The sequence below is a fragment of the Falco peregrinus genome, chromosome 1, assembly GCF_023634155.1.
Source record: "Falco peregrinus isolate bFalPer1 chromosome 1, bFalPer1.pri, whole genome shotgun sequence".
In the NCBI taxonomy this organism is placed as follows: Eukaryota; Metazoa; Chordata; class Aves; order Falconiformes; family Falconidae; genus Falco; species Falco peregrinus.
The window spans coordinates 43,407,745-43,424,471 of record NC_073721.1 but is presented as its reverse complement, the minus strand read 5'-3'; the positions used below and the strand labels follow the sequence as shown (position 1 = coordinate 43,424,471).

Genomic DNA, 16,727 nt, shown 5'->3' with positions numbered 1-16,727 from the left:
CATCGGTCCGCAGGGAGCAACCTTGCTACAGACCTGACCTGGGGCAAACTCTGGCATGCAATGCCCAGACCTCCAATTTGCAGAGGACATGGATACGTTCTCCCCCAAAACCCATCCAGTGGCAGGGACAGCAGACTTCAACATGCCCTAGTGCAGCTGGGGGCTCTTCACGCCCCCCTCATGGCTCCCCTCCAAAGCCTGCTCAATACCAGCCACTTTTGTTTCCTCCAGTGGAGGTGAAACGTGCTAGGTGAATTATACATGGTCCTCACCCTCATCCCTCCTTCCCAGCACTGCCTTCCCTGCCTCCACCCCAGCCACCACCAGCATTGCTCAGCCCTGCTGGAGCCTGGCCCCGAGCGCAACGCAGCCTGCAGCACGGCGCGGCAGCGGGTCCCTAACTGCACCCATCTGCGTTATGATAAAAGGCACTTGGTTGCAGCCAATAGCACCTCATTATATCAAAAACACCGCAGGAAATGTCTAGAGCTGAATTGATTATGGCACAGTAATTCTTCAGGCAGTGAAAGCGGGGCAATTCCCAAGGTGGGATTATTTTTTTGCAAGGCTTCACCTAATTTTCTTGATATTTTTTTTTCCCCTCTGCTTGCTCACCAGCCCTTCTTCCAAACATCTCCAGCTTTACAACTGCTTTTTGATTTAGTCCCTCAAAACAACATTCTGCTTAACACACTCCAGTGTATTGCCCAGGAAAGCATCACCACCCACCAGACCTCCAGGCTTTAAACACATAGCAGCAGGAAAAAGTAGAGAAAGCTTTTGCTTTTCACTCTGTAGCCAGCAGCCCGATTTGGGGAGACCAGAAAAAGAGCTGGCAGGTACTTACAAACATGTAAAATCAGAAAAGGAGAAACTAAGTAAGCAGCTAATGAACTGATGAAGATGGGCAATGATACAAAACCTGGGCAGAGCAGAGACAAAGGGCAGACAATTCGCAGCTGATGCACGGTGCGGTCCAGCGGCAGTCACGCCGGCTGGCAGCAGCAAAGCATGGATGGAGAAGTTTTCTAAGGCAATGGGCAATGCCAGACAGGGCACATCGTTCTCTGCTCTGTGCAATGTTGTCGCTGTCTTTAAACCACATGCTGAGCTTTTTGGTACTTCTGACCTCATTTTGAGCTGCTTATGTTCCTTTCCTGCAGGTCAGGGGGCCAGGGGGAACCTGCAGAGCATCCATCCATGGAATGAGAAGGACCAGCGTGCCACAAGCAAAGTTACTCTGAGCTGCCTGGGAAGTGCTGCACCAACAGCTCCCTTGGCTGCCCCAAGGCAAGCTGGAGGAACAGAGGGCATTTTGTCCTAATAAATCACCCCAAGAACACGTATGACATCCCAGAGCGGAGCAAATCACTTGGGGGCTGCAGTCACGGCGGTGGGGCACTGTACCGAGTCCACTAGAGCTGATGGAAACATCACCCTGGCCTCGCTGCTCAGGAGCAGGAGCTGAAACTAATTAACTTCATTTGTCTTCGGAGAGCGCGGCCGGTTCAGTGGCCATGACTGCAGCTGCCCCCTGCCCGGCCCTGGCTGCCCGCACTGCCGGGTGCAGCAGCCACGGTGCCCGCTGGTCGCTGCCTGCCCTGGGGTGAAAGCTGAACGGGAGCTTTTCCCCTGGGTTTGTCTGCTTTGCACAGAGCTGCCATCCCTCTCCCCTCTACGGCGAGAACAGTCTTCCTCTGCAGCAACGCATGCATCCCCCACCTTCCCTTCAGTAATTAAAAAACACCCATAAAATTAAACCTAGGGCTCCATCTTCTCCAGGAGTCCTTTCCAAGCCTGCAAGGGACAATGTCTTCTCGTGGTGCCTTTAAAGCAGAAGGGCAAAGCTCCCCTGTCGGTGTCCACCTCTGCGCTTGTCACCCCCACCAGGATGGTTTCTCCTCACACGCAGGCTGCAGAGCCTGTCTCAGGCCCTGGCGCACTCCCCGGGAAGTTTTGCCTCAGCTGGATTTTGTTAGTTTTGCCCTCTGGATGAAGCTGATCCAACGGTAGTTACAGGAACGAGAAAGGAGGGTCAGGCCTGGCTCATATCGGGTAAGTTTTGGGGAACTGAAGGCCCATCAGAACTGCTTGGCAGGTGCTGCCAGCTCTTCCCACTAAGCATTAACCTGTTCCCAACGTCACTGGCCCAGCCAGGACCAGAAGCCCCCAGTTGCATAGCTGGGCTGAAGGGCAGCTGTACATCCAGATGGGACTGGGGCCATTGTCCTACCCTGCCCTGAAGCATCTCAGGACCTTAAGGACAAAGTTGTTGATGGCAGCCCTGGGAGAGAGGGCAGGCACTCAGAGCATCCTTCCCCAGGCACCCAGGAAATCCTGTCCCCCCCTGCCACTGTCACTGTTCTCATTCCTTGCTGTCCCTCTCCTGTCTCTGGTGACCCACGAGTGCCATTCCCAGCCCCAGCCCACCAGGCAGGCGGCCACACATTCTCAGCTAGCACTGGGTGAAGGTGATGTGGGTCAGCTTGCTCTGAAATGGGAGAGAGCAGAGCTGCCCCCAGATACTCTGCCCTTGCTGGGGCTCAAGGACCCGCACTACAACCCAGCCCCACAGCACCAGCCTGGCACCGCTGTGCCCATCCCCAGCGACCCGACCCTTCCCAAAAGCCTGCAGCTCCCTCCCCGGCACAGGAGGAGGAAGAGGAGGAGGAGAGCAGAGGTTCCCTGTTCCAAGCCTGGCACAGGTCCCCACTGACCCAGCATCATGCTGTCACACAGCCACCCCTACATGGGCCAGGGGATGAACTGCCTGGTCCCTCTCCCACCTGCAGACCTTCTAGTCCCCTTCACAGACAGGAGATACACACAAAGGCAAAGGGAATAAAACTCAAACGGTGCGGGGGGGTATGGGGGGGTTGGGGGAGGGTGGATGAAGCGGAAATGTTATTCAGGAAAAACAGTACAGACAGGCTGTACAGAGAGGCCACAGGGCTGCACTTTGAACAGGCAGCTACAAAGCATGCTCTGGGTGTTGTTCAACAGAAAGCAAAGGCAGGGACATAAAACCAAATACCACCATCAAACAGGGACAGCAGAACTCCTTTCACTGAAGAAACCCAAGGTCTGATTTTGCTGCTCTGCATCACCCTTTCTGCTAAGCACGCACGTCAGCACAGTGTTTTAGAGCCCCTGCCTCCCTCTCCAAACCCTCTGCACTCACTGCTTGTCTCAGCGCTGGCAGGATCCTGCTCCATCACAGACAGATGCTGCTCCAGGCGCTTGGATGGACGGACACACAGCCACAGCAGCACATCTGGCGTAAAGGGCAGCTACAGAAATGGATGCCAAACCCTACTCTGTGATGGGAGATCCCAGGTACATTAAAGGCAATCATTCAGGGTGTTGAGACAGCATTTGCGTATTTGGCGGTTGTTGGGGTTTTTTTTAATTGTCTCAATAAACATATAAACAAGATCTGTTTGCTTGTTGGGTTGTTTTTCCCTCCTGGGCTCTGCGGCACCATGGACGAGAGGAACAACAATTGCTCAGCTGCCAAACTTGTAGCTGTTGCTGGTGCTCCCTGTGATGGATTTGCCTACAAGCCAGGTCCAAATTTACATCCAATATCCCTAAGGGGTTCAATCATTCTCTGTGAAGTTTTACAGCCCAGCACCACGGTCTCAAAAATGCAGTGGGTTTGCACAAAGGACTGAAGCACAGAAAGAGTGAAACTCAGCATTACTGTAGCAGGAACCGTTAAAAGCCCCTGAGGAGGGAGGGCTGAAATGTCCCTTGGATTCTGGGCATGAAAGATCACCTATGGCTGGTAAAGGACCAGGAAGAGACAGGCTGAGGGCAGTGGGGTCCCTGTACCCTCTCACAGGTGCTGGGTGACCTGCCTTTCAGTTGTGACCTACCCTAGATACTCCCTGGGCAATTTCAGATCAGGTTTCCAGGGTTTTTTCCTCCCTGCCCCTATTTCCCCATCACACCACTCCCGTAATTCCTCTCTCATTTTGCTGCTCACACCCTTCAGTGGCTGCTGCAAGGTTACGTCTCCATTTAGTCACCCCGTAGCCAAGTGAGACATACCTGGCTCATATAACATGCTCTCATAAATCAAAAGTAGGAGGCAGGGAACAGGAAAAATCCCAGTAAGCAGCCAGGACGATGCTAAGTTGACAGATGCAGGGCAAGGGCTGGTGGCTGCCTCTCTGTAAAGCATCTGTCCTTTCTTTCCAGAGGAAGAGGCCAAAGGCTGCCTTTATCCTGGCGTTAAGCTCTGCAAGCTGCTTCTCCACCACTTTATGCGAGATGACAGCGTGTTGGGGTGACAAGCCCAGGCCAGAGTGGCAGGGACGTTATCGGTGGGGATGACGGTGTCTCTGTGATGTGCACAGTAATGAATTACCCTCTCTGCAGAAATGAGTAAGTTGTACCTGGTGATGCAATGATCAATTTGCTCCATCATGTGAAGCCGTCTATTCATCACAGGCACCGACTACCAGCTGCTCGCGGCCACTTTATTGGCACCAGTGGAGCTCTGTAGGCAGCTCCTTGGGTCCCCGCTGAGGAACAGCCTGAAACAGGGGTCTCCCCTCTCCCCCGACCTCCTGGTTGAGGGTCCCTCCAGCACCAAGCATCCAGAAATCACAGCCCACACTGCTCCAGGAGGGCAGGAGAAAGAAAAGGGGGGAAAAAGACCAAGTTCCTATGGCATCTCCTGCACCAAACAGCAAGAAGAGCTGGCAAGTTGCCTTCTGCCTGCTTCTGCTCATACCCCAATGGCATGCTGCACACGGGGACTGGCCTAACCCACCTCCTGAGCCTCAGTGATGCTCACCTGCAGCAGCACCCATTTTCCTGTACTCCTGCAGATAAGGCACAAGGCTGAGGCACAGGGCAGATGAGCTCTTGCTGCTGCTGCAACAGCATGGCCATGGCAAAGCTGTTTCCCCATCTCCTGGCCCAGATTCCCTTCGCTTTTCTCATCCACTTCACTTTTCATCCTCCGCTCCTAGGGAGCCTCACACCGCAGGGCTCAGCACTGTCTTGCAAAATCACAATTGCCCAAATCATGGCAAAACCCCCACAAATCATCACTGCAAACCCCCTGCAAAACACCACTGTTACAAGAGTTTTGACTTTTGTAAGACTGGGGTAGCAGTGGTGTTGCAAGAACATGGCAGGGCTGAGCCAGGGAAAGCCACAGGCAGGGAGCAAAAGCCCAGCTCCCATCCTCAACACAAGACAGGATGCACGCAGGTGCAGAGCTGGGGAGCACTGCTCTGTCACCAAGAGAACTGAAAATAAAATAACAAACAAATAAAAATTAAAAAAAAATAAAAATCCAGTTGATTGTACTTTGGTGAAGAATGCAGAGAGCAAAGGCTCACTTGGGAGCAAAACGAAGATGAATCGACAGCAAGTTCAAGAGAATTCATTTTGCTGCTGAACACTTGTCTCTCCATCAGGACATCTCAAAGGCTTGTCAAGCAAAGGCAAGGCTTTTATTTGTTTCTATGGTTGCCATAACGATAGAGCTATATGTCATGTCAGGCACAGCTGAGGCTTGCACCTCTGATTTATAGCCGCTCACCAGAAATTATCAACTTCTCTGCAGAGTGGGTGGAACGGTGAACCAGGACCACCAGGCATTTGCCAGTGCCATGCTCTGCCCCCCAGGTTGTCTCTCCTTTAGTCTCCCACAGCCAGCTGTGCCTCGAGGGATGCTTTTATTATCCCCCACAGGGATGCTCGGTGCCAATGGTGGTGGGACCCAGGGACTGCAGGTGCGGGTCCTCCCCATGAGCTGCCAGTGGGGCAGAGCAGTGTACGCTGAAACAATTATAGCGATTCCCGGTCCCATGGGACAAGCAGTACCTCCTGAAGGGCCAGAGACAGCAAGGTGTCCAGGGAAGGCTAGTAGAAGGATTAAACACCTAATAGTAATTTGTTTAAAAAAATATGGACTAGTGTGTTTACCACCAGGTTATGGGAGAAGTACAGGTAAGAGGGAAGGATGGGGGCAATGGGGAGAGAGAAACAAAGATGGCTCTTGAAACCAGGTGAGGCAAGGTGGGACCAGGAGGTATTTCTTGTCCTGGCAGGGGAAGCACAGCTGGGGCAGTCCGCCCAGCCTGCCACCTGGCCTCCAGCCAAAGCCAGAGGCTCCCCAACATGGGGAGAGCCCCACAGCACTGCTGGTCAACCTCATATGAACAAAGACATCACTGTTAGCGTGGCTACCACAATCCCAGACATGTGACCGATGTGATCATCGTGTGGATGATGAGATGCTGGGGTTGAGGAAGGGATGCTCAATATGGTTACTGATAAATTATACATATAAGTTTCATTAAGTCTAAGCACCCTCGTGGTTAATTTATGATGCACAGTCCTAAAACCTCCACCACCAAGTTCTGCACGCAAAGTCCTGTCCCCACTCAAGCCCTAGCACACATGGGAGCATCCCCAGCGGGACATTTGTATGCAGACCTTTGGCTTCTGTCTGTAGGAAGATTCTGTGATGACTTGCCTGCAGCAGCTGGAGAAGGCTTGTGCCCTTTGTTCCCACCCACCAAAAGCACCACGTACAGCTTGTTGCACTGCTCAGTGGTGAAGCACACAGAGAACGGCATCCCTCTGGAGCAGCAGCGCAGGGGGTCAGCATTTCTCCAGACAGCTGCTGAAAGGCAGAGCCCCACCTCCCCGCTCCGCAGGCTCAAGCATCTGCTTAAAAACGCAAGGCCATGTTTGAACCTTTAACCCTCTGAGTTGTAAAGACTTCATCACTTGTTTTCTCCAAACCAGGCTTTCTGCAATTTCCCTCCATTAAACTCTTCAAGACAAGCGACCCCGGAGCCAAAAGGTGCCAGACTAATGAAAGGTCTGGAGGAATGCAGCACACTCATTATTAAAGACACAGAAGAAATACAGGACTGAGCTACCACCACAGCGTTCCAGGACAGCAAACAGGGCACTCCAGGTGCTGAGATGTGGCTGTGTTGCAGCTGATGTAATACAGCCCAGGATCTGCCCCCTGGCACAGGACGTGGCTGGCTTCGAGCTCAGGTGCTGCAGGACCCGTTGCAGAGGCTGCCAGCACGGAGGAACAGCAGTGCTCCTGCGGTCCCACAGCCCAGGGGGCAGGTCCCCCAGTGCAGAGGGATGGCTGCGTTTGAACATCTACACAATGGACAGCCCAACACGTGTTCACCTCTGATGGTAGGTCTAACGTTACGGGTCATCATCTGGACATCTGAACCATCAAAACTGCTGCATTACTGCTCCTTTGAGAAGCTACTAACACTTTGCTTTGTCCTTCTGGACTGAGACAAGACATTGCAAGATAAACAGTTCTAAAAGTACTTTTCTCATGTGAAAGCACTCAAGAATCTCAGAGGAGGTTCTTGAAGACAAGGCAACGCAATGCCCGTGAGCACCAAACACAGCAATGTCCCTGCTCACCAACTGCAGTGGACCTGAACAGCCCCAGCTCAGCCCCTCCGCACCATCATGCTCCGTTTGGGCAGTATTACCTTGGATTCCACCCACCCCAGGGTGCTTGGGACTCTGAGCTTGCAGCCTGATCCCTGTTTGAGAAGTGTTTAAGTTCTAATGCAGAAATAATAGATCGCTTTTCGGTTTTCACTGTATCTGTGAAACCTTCCATAATTCAACATCAAATATTTATTATTACGTTTATTGAAGTTTTAATAATTTAGCGTCTCCTGTACGTAAGATACAAGCACCATGAACTCGCCTCCCTTATTCTACCTGGGTCACTCCAATATTTATACCTGGAATTCTCAGTTTGGGATCCAATTACGAGGGAAACGGGCAACAGCCCCCGTGCCAGAAAATCCCCTCCTCCTGCCTGGCATTCATCCACCCCGACCGAGACTCTTCCACAAGGATCAGTACCCAGAGACAATTACTGCACTGGAGCAGAAAGCGAGCTTCCTAGGCTCTGCTTTCACTAAGGTACTTTTAACAAAGATGTGAGAAGGTAAGAAATAAAAAATGTTCTCCCGGCATTTTGGCTTGGAAAATGTTAACATAAAAGCAGACGACCCTTCACCTTCTCAAACAAAAAGCAGTAGTCTTCTGCAGACAAGAAAAACAACGTTCCTAAGAGAGCCAAATTGTGATAGATATGTACCATCAGTCTCTTTGCAGGAAAGGGAACAAACACTAATTAGCAACAAAAACACACTTGGAAGTGAGGACCTCTTGGACGCCAGTCCTGGCTTTGCCATAGGTTTTGTACGCACTTGCTCCAACCATAGCCCTGCCAAGGTGATGGGACAGAAGAATGGAAATCCACCACCTTATTGCTCTGGGAAAAGAAAAGATGGAGGGGCTGTGGGACATGAGGATGCTGCTAGTGCCTAGGAAGGTGAGCCACAACACAGACAACAATTTGCAGGTCAGGAAATTATGTCTTGAGTCAACAGCAGAAGGCAGTGAGATGGAAGGGAGGGAGGGAGGGATCACAGAGTCTCCCTGGCACCCAGCAGTCACATGCTTAATCTTAATTTAATGGGGGAGAGAGGAATACACAATAGATACCTTTAGGAATTAAATCCTTGTAGTTTACAGCCAAGCCCTTGTAAATCAGACAGAGGACAATCACCACCACCACCTGCCTCCAAGGCAGAGGCTGCTGCTCCCTTTCCAGCTGGGGCACAGAAGGTGACCGTTTTGCCTGGCTTCTTTTCCAAAGGATCCCCCTTTGCCTACCCTCAGCCCAGTCTCCCAGAGAACAGCCTCTCCTTCCACCAGGACAACTCTCCTGCAATGCCTTCTTAGGTCCCACTTCTGAACTAGAATAGCACAAGTCCAACGACATGCAGTTAAAAGGCAAGCTAGCCAAAACAGGGGAGCCAGAGAAATATCTGGACATTTACTGAACTTGAGGAAGCGAAAAAAGAACCTCAAATTGTATAATAATTGGACAAGCAATGTGGTCTTTCACCAGGCTCTGAGTTTGGCCCTTCATGAGCACCAGAGCCAAGTATCAAGGGCTGGACAGATGTGATACACGTAGGAGTTTCTGAATAATGACAGCACCTCTGTACTGGTAAATGCATCAATCTAAGCCATGCAGTCTAACGTTAGGTTTAAGCCACTTTAAAATTGCTTTTCCACAGGCTCAGACCAATTTACCTGACTGGATTGGCAGACTTCAGAGCTATATACACAGGCCTGGCCTAGACCGATCAGGATCAAAAAAGCGTGGAAAGCTATCACGTCAGATTTCTTATTGGAAGAAAATTAACCAAACATCATCATAGAAATTACTGCATTCTCAATAACAATTTAAAAGCAGTGTAGTCACTCAAGCATGAGGAAAACGAGAAACCTGCTTCCTACCTGACATCTGCTGGATCTTCCGTCACCAGAACATCTGTCTTGCAGCTGGCGAGAGGATTGATGGAAAGCTCCACGGGGGGCACCACGAAGCTCTTACTGACAGGCAGCCACAAGCCTTGACCCAAACTATAGGTTGATCTGGAACAAGGACAAATATATCATATAGGAACAGAGTATCCACAGTGAATGGTGGTCCTCTGTTTCACCAGACCACTTGGAAGTCAGAGCAGCAGTGGATAAGTTAGCTGTTTAGTCGTGCTGAAAACCAGATGAGAGAGGAGTAAGTAGAGGTGTGACAGGGAGAACATGGGGATGGTCAAGCTCTTCTTTTTAGTCCACGGGAATTTTCTGTGCACACTGTCCTCATTTTGCTGAGCTGTGTCCAGCCAAGGGGACAAAAGGGAAACCCCTCCCTGTCTGCAGAATATGGACAAATCTTTCACGTCTGTCAAAGGCAAACGACAGTCGTGTCCCCCAGCCAGCACAACAAGACAGAGCCAGGACTGACCAAGAGGTAGCATCTGCTGGGATGTCCTCACCGGCTCTTCCCTCCCGAATGTCCAAGTTGAAGACTCCTTTGGCTCACCTGAGTATCTTCTCCGGTGCCTGCTCTCCTGTGACCAAGTCATATCCCCGCTCAAGCGTTGTGTATGGCCACGGCCTGGAGGCAGAGAGGGAAAGAGCAGCTGTGGCACATCGCTCGGCAGGGAAAGCGGCACAGCCCGGTCCTGGGTCTTTGGTGCCATGATGACCAGTGGGGAGGAGAGAGCTGGGCTCCTCACCAGCGTGGGAGCCAGGACAGATCAAACATATCATTGTATCACCACTCACCCTTCGCTGTGTCCCCAGTCGCTGCGCACACACAGGTGGCGATGGACGGGGTCCGGGGCATAGCCTTCATGGCAGCTGCACTCTCCTGAAAGAGAAGAGGGGAAGATGAGACCTCTCTGCCCCAGAGGCATGTCAGCACCTGTGGCATCACCCTCCTCCCCTGCTGCCCATCTCTGCTTGCTCACAGCCATTCCTGGTCCCTGCCAAGGACCTGGAGCACTTTGGACTCTTCTGAAACCTCCAGGAGATGTGGAGGAAGAGATGAGATGATGTGGAAAGCTGCAAGAAACCTGCAAGTCTTCTGGAGGGGGTTACATGACATAGCACCCACAGTAGCCAGGGATGGAATTTCATGCTGCAAAAGGTCTGTCCTTAACCTGTGTTCCTGTGCAGCCCTGCAGCTCTCCAGGCTCAGCAAACCTCTACTCAATGGCCTCCAAGAATGCCTCACATTCCCCAAAGAGACTGCCCACATGGATCCAACCCCTGCCCTGGTCCTGCTGAGTCCTGCCTACACCCCTGGCAGAGGGGCTGCTCTGGGGCCAGTGGTTCCCTCAGCAGGGACCATGACCTCACTTGAGAAGAGCAGCATCTACTCCCATGCACTTCCTGAGTGGGGGGACACCCCAAACCCACCTTGGCCACATCCCCTTCCCACCTGTGCTCCTGCCACCTTGCATGGGGATGGGATAGCAGAGCCTCCTGCAGCCCAGACTCCCACAGGAGGATGCAGAAACCCCCTCTCTCCACGCTCCACAGGCAGCACCCCTGTCGTGTCCCTGTCCCGCAGCACAGGGACTCCGAGCCCTGCTCCCCTCCCTGCTCCCCAGGTGCTGGTTCACCCTGTTACAACTCTTTGACAGCAGGAGAAAATATTTCCTGCACCAGAAACCCAACCGTGCTTGGCCCAAATTGATTCCATGTTTGGTAGAAATACATAACCCAGAGCAAGAAACGGCAAAATCAAAAGATTAATTGGATTTGCACGTGGCGTTACAAGCTGCTGCCAGTGGTTTTCCCCCTCCTCCCCCCACCATGCCTGCCGGTGCAGCAGGCTGAGCTCTAAACACCAGCAGAGGTGGGGACCTGGGGAGGGTGCCTGGGGGGGAGGGTGCCTGGGGGGGAGGGACCCCCAGCACGGCAGTAATGCAGACTGGCAGGTACCTGCGTGCTCATTGGGATCCTAAGCAAGTTCTTAAAATGCCTCGCAGGGATTACAGTAAAGAGCTTTATTGTCAGGAGGGAGCGAGACAAGGGTTCAGCTGCTGAGATTTTTGAGGAAGAGCTGCCTGGAAAGGGGGAGGCAGCAAAAAAAGAAAAGAAGGGGAGAAAAGAGACAGCTAATGATGTGCTAAAATGCAACAGCACCTTCATGAAATATTCACTGCCTTAAACACGTCTAATATTAAAGATTAAATGTCCTGGGATTTGTCCTAGCGACTTCGAAGCACTGATTTATGATCTGTCAAAAGCTGCTAACCTCATGATTCATAACGGGAGCGGCAGGAACATTGCTTCTCCAACGGGAAAGAGTTGGGACAGAGATGGCAGTGCTAGCCCCTGCTCCGGCTCAGCCGTGCCTGCAGGCTGGGGCAGTCTCCTCTCAAGAAAACGTGGGTCCTAATGGCTCCATCAGTGATTTTAAAAAAAGAAAAGTTATTTTTTCCTTGGGTGCTTAGCACGCAAGTTTCCCCAGACATGCCGCAGATCATTAATTCCTGGCACTTATTACATAACAAATATATGCTCTGCAAATGAGAGACATCTCAAAGTGCTTGCAAAGCAGAGCTGGAAGTCTTGAGGAACCTGCTCCTGCTCAGCTCCTGCCACAGAAATTACAGCAAGTAGGGAAAAGCCACCTACAGAGGTTGGCATCAAACGGCCCAAACACCTCCCTCCTTATCAGCGGCTGGAGGTGCCGAGGCAGCGAGCCCTTTTCCCACAGCGCAGGAGATTTTATTTTGTCCGCCAGTTTGTTTACTGCTGCCTTAGTTTGGCGTCGGAAGGAGAAACTCTATCAACCTGCAGAAATATTGATTTTATCGACTCCAGTCCTGGAGTTTCAACAGCTACAGCCGGTGCTCGAGGCTTTATTGGGAGGTTTATTGGGAGGTTTATTTCAGTAAGCGAGAGGGCAAACGGTGGCACTAGCTGCGGAGGAGATCCAGGGTGGCAGAGAGGTGGGACACTGCATAAAGCCACTCAGGGCACAGAGACCATGGGTACCTGCCCCTCACCAGGAGCACTCAGGACCGGCTTTCCACAGATTTTCCAGGGAGGTCTGCAGCCTTTTGGCAGAGTTTTAGCAATCGGATAGGAAGGTTCCCAGCATGGGATCAGCTGAGTGTTGCAGCCTGCATCTTTCTGGGACAGATGCTTTAGGATCTATTTCTGTATCTAGAACCACAAACAGGCAATTAGTGGGGTTTCCAAAAAGCCTCAGCAGAACCCGCTTTTGCTCCCTCTTCATCAGCATCCACCCTCCTTCTTTGGCCCTCTGAGCTACTCGGATATTTTGTCTGTTCCCATCCTCCCTGGGTGTGATGCTGAGCCAAGGGATGCTGCTGAGCAAGCCAGGCTAATCCCCACAGACTGAGAAACACCCGATAAAGACCCCGGAGTGGCAGGACCAGCAGCTCCCGTACCCCTAACTCCTCTTTAGGGTAAGTGCCTTTTCTAAAAAGCAGATTTCAACAGGTTACTAAAATAAACCAAACCGCCAAAAGCCAAAACAACAGTGCCTTTGTTCAGAGCTACTAAATCCCATCTATTTCTGAGACAGGCACAGTTACCTGCCCAGCACTGCTTGGGCTAAGTTAGGATTCAACCTGAGCTTAAAGCCAGAGTCAACCAAAATAACCAGGTTTGACAAATAACCACGCCTGAAGCTGGATGCAGTTCCCTAAGTCCTGCACATGCCTCCGCACAGCATTCGGCTGCTGCTGGAGGACAAATGAATCAGGATCTACAAACTGCTGTGACAAGCATCCTATTTCCACAGCCACCAACCCGCACTCTGCCTGCCCATGGTAAAAACACAGGCATGTGTGGTCCTTCCTCTTCCTTTGGATTCATATATAACCCACAAACTGGGTCGGATAATCCATGGCAAATTTTGAGCTGCTACAGCAAAAGGAAGGATTGCTGCTCGCTCAGTTTCAACGAGAGCAGGTCCTGGTGCTCAGCTCTGGAGGTCCCATGTTATACTTACAGTGTGTTATTAAACAAAATACTGGGAGGGGAGGAAACACCTCTGCCAACACAGAGAGAAGATGCATAAACCAGCAAATGCAATGCTGTAGCTCTAGCAATAAGCTCAGAAAATATATTATTCATGTGATACATGCAGCTACATGGAAGGACAAGGGGAGAGCTGAGGCTGTGGGAATGCAGCAGCACCCACAGCACTGCTCTCCATCCTCCCTTGCTCCCCTCTCCCCACTTACACAAAACCTCATCACAGACTGTGCTGCCATGACTAATGACAGGTGACATAGTCTCCGTGGCAGTTTCTCTTTGGGGAGAGCAAACCCTTGTCTGTAGCAGCAGGACATATCCCCAAACAAAACAGGCATGTCTCACCTGCAGCCTCCCTCCTGCTGTGCCTTCATCCCCACGGAGGCTGGTGGAAGAGACCCCTGGCAGCTCAGCCCGACGTGCCATGCAGAGCCATACACAGCAAGGCAACGGGCTGCTGTGCTGCCAGAAGCGGGGACTCCAGCCCGCAGCAACTGGAGACACAGCCACGCAACTCCAGCCCTCTTTGTCCCCATGATACTGCAGGCATTGCTCTTGCCCTCAGCTGGGCAGGTGAGAGGGATCTGGAGCCTCACCTGGAGGAACGGGGCAAACTAAGGACACATCGACCTAGTTTCCACATGCAGATATGAGCTTCCTCTGTCTGTGTCCGAGCAAAGAGCATCTCACATTGTCCGTGCTTCACGGCAGCTTTAGTGCTGGAGCTGCAGAAGGGCAGGGCTGGAGCAGTCCGCAGCCATCGTTACCACTGTTAGCATCCACGGCTTCTGGCTTGGGGTGGGCCCATGCTGAAGCTCGCTGGTGCCTGAAGGAAACGAATCTAACAGGAGCCACATCAGAGCTCATTGCTTCCAGTGGCACAGGCATGGTGCAGAGCCAACTATGTGGAGGAAAAGAGCCCTCCAGCTCCTGCCGCAGCTTGACCAGCACAGCTAGAGGCTTTAGCTCTCTTTTTTTTTCTATCTAAGCTGAAAGTTGAAGAACTATTCTTCCATTTCATCCACCACACTGCACTGCTGCTTCTTCTGAAAGGGGAACAGGGTCTCGTGCTGCACCCGTACCCTCCCTGGCCCTCCCCACTCTGCCCGGGGAGCAGCAGAGCAGAGCTGTGGGATGAACTGCCAGCGTGCCAGGGTAATCCTGTTAGCCTCATTAGGGCGAGAGGTGATCCACGTCGATAATGCCACAAGATCCCCCTAATCCACCCACCCAGTGCACAGCATGACGTGGAGGCTTCCGGAGTCCCTATGCTCCCAGGGAAGCTGCTGCTCTTATTGACATTTTTATTTAAGGAGTCGGGAGGGCTTTGGCACTCATGGAGCAAGCCTGTGGCTTGTCAGCCTTCTCCTGGCACTGCCAGTGTGTGTGATTCCCTCTCCACAGCAGCACTTCTATCCCTGGTGTTCGCCCTTGTCCCTGAGGGATGCCCTGCTGTGCCAGGGCTATGCCCCAGCTGCAAAGACACCACTGTGGGGACAAGTCCAGACCCCAGTTGAGGTGGCAGCCTGTTCCCAGAGGCTGCAGGGCTATAAGCATGTGCCTTTCAACCTCTGTGAACACTGCATGTACACACGGCCAGCCGCTTCGGGGCTGCCTCTCCCACCTGAAGTGATGCACAGCCTGGTCTCAGCTTTTTGGGTCCCCTCCTACAACCGCAGCAAAGCACCCTCAGATGCCAGCAAGCCAGGAAGCTGCAGCACCACTTGCCCAGCCGCCCTTGGCTCTGCAGCCCAGCTGGGCCATCCCCCATGCAGAGCCCCCATCCCAGCAGCGGGGCGAGCTCCAGCACAGCTGGCTTACCAACACTGCCTCTCGCTTCTCCTCCTTCCACCCATCATGGCACGGGAGGAGAAAGGGTCTGCAAGGGAGGTGGGCGCCAGGCGATAAGCCGAGGCCAAGCATTTTTCAGTAAACAGAGGCGGCCGTTGAGTGCGGTGGCTGCCCGCCCCACCAGCCCTGACTGCACCACTGTTCGCTGCAGGGCCGCGGCACAAAGCCCCTCTCTTCTGGGCGAGTGCAGAGCCATCTCCAGGGTTACCAGACTGATCCGAAGTGGGAGGACTGGAAGGTCCCACCTCCTTCCCTGCTGCAGGGATGCAAAGCCTTCACCCCCATCAGCAGCTTGAGTTGCATGGCCTGAATCCCTTTGCCAGGAGCAAAGGCAGCTGCCAAAAGGCATCCCCCACCCAGTCGCTGCTGTCCCAGCCACCAGCTTGGGTTTTGGCATGGACAATGTCCCCTTGTCACCACTGCCCGCAGTAGGAGCCACTGCCCAGGAGTTCCCATCGAGGCAGGGGGGACATGGGTGCTCCCATGTGGGGTTCATGGGCTGCCTCCTGCCACCGCACGAGACACCCTGTGCTGTCTCCGGCTCTGCTGTTCCCCCATGCGTCCCTCCCAAGGTGAGGGCAATGCCCAGGAGCACTGGCAGCAGCCCTGAGCACCAGCCATCTGTCACAAGCCACCAACAGATCAACACAAGTCACCTCATCCCTCCAATGGCCATGGCCTTCAACCTCCCATAATGAAGCTGTTGAGGCCTCAGAGTTTCATCCATGTCCAGAGGAAGCCCTGCATCGATTTATCCTTTGTGAAAGATTTCTGAGCTCCTGACAGAGAAACAACCTCTTCATCCAGCATCTGCAGGAAGTTTGATGCAGGTGAATCAAACCTTGTGCCCTTCAGCCATCTAAAGTGCATGCTGTGACCCCATGGACATCTCTCTCAGGCCATTCTTCCTCACCATTATGGAGAACCCCAGACCCTCAGCGCAAGAGGAGGCCGCAGCGTTCCCTCTGGGGCATGGCATGGCCCAGTGGTCCTCAGCGCTGTCTCTGAACCACGTGCAATGCTCACTGCCTTGGCCCGTCTCCCTCCCTGCCTACAGCAACCCCCGTGCAGGCAGATCTGACTGCACCCCTGCACCCTACCCTAGAGCTGCAACCACCCATGGGGAGATGCCACAGGCCCCCTAAAGCAGCACCTCTCCTGGCTGCCCAGCCTCCTCCTGGGGGATGATTACCAGGGAAATGCAAACCCTGGGAACTGCACAAGAGATCTCAGCACCAAGTCCTCCTCCAGACAGGAGCTTCCCTGCCTGCAGTCTGGCCTAAATAAAAATAATAAAACACCAAACTACATGCTAGCAGCGCTCCCCGAGCTGGCCTTAAACTGGCTGCCGGGCTTTGAGCGCAGCATCGTGTGGCTGCTCAGGTACCTGAGCCACTGGTGCCCCACTGCAGCTTCCCTGGGAGATGCAGCTCCCAGCAGTGCGATGACAAGAATGACCTCACCAGGGA

The 16,727-nt window shown here is 52.9% G+C and overlaps 1 protein-coding gene across 1 annotated transcript in view; it reads right to left on the bottom strand.

Annotated features, from left to right (window-relative positions):
• Positions 1–16,727, bottom strand: part of ASTN2 (astrotactin 2) — a 354,170-nt gene that overhangs the window by 187,926 nt on the left and 149,517 nt on the right. The window contains exons 8-10 of the mRNA XM_055802618.1: positions 10,171–10,255; positions 9,926–10,000; positions 9,340–9,477 (exon numbers count right to left, since the gene is read on the bottom strand). Of these exons, the coding sequence (XP_055658593.1) occupies positions 9,340–9,477; positions 9,926–10,000; positions 10,171–10,255 (298 nt within the window). The remainder of the gene's footprint in view (positions 1–9,339; positions 9,478–9,925; positions 10,001–10,170; positions 10,256–16,727) is intronic.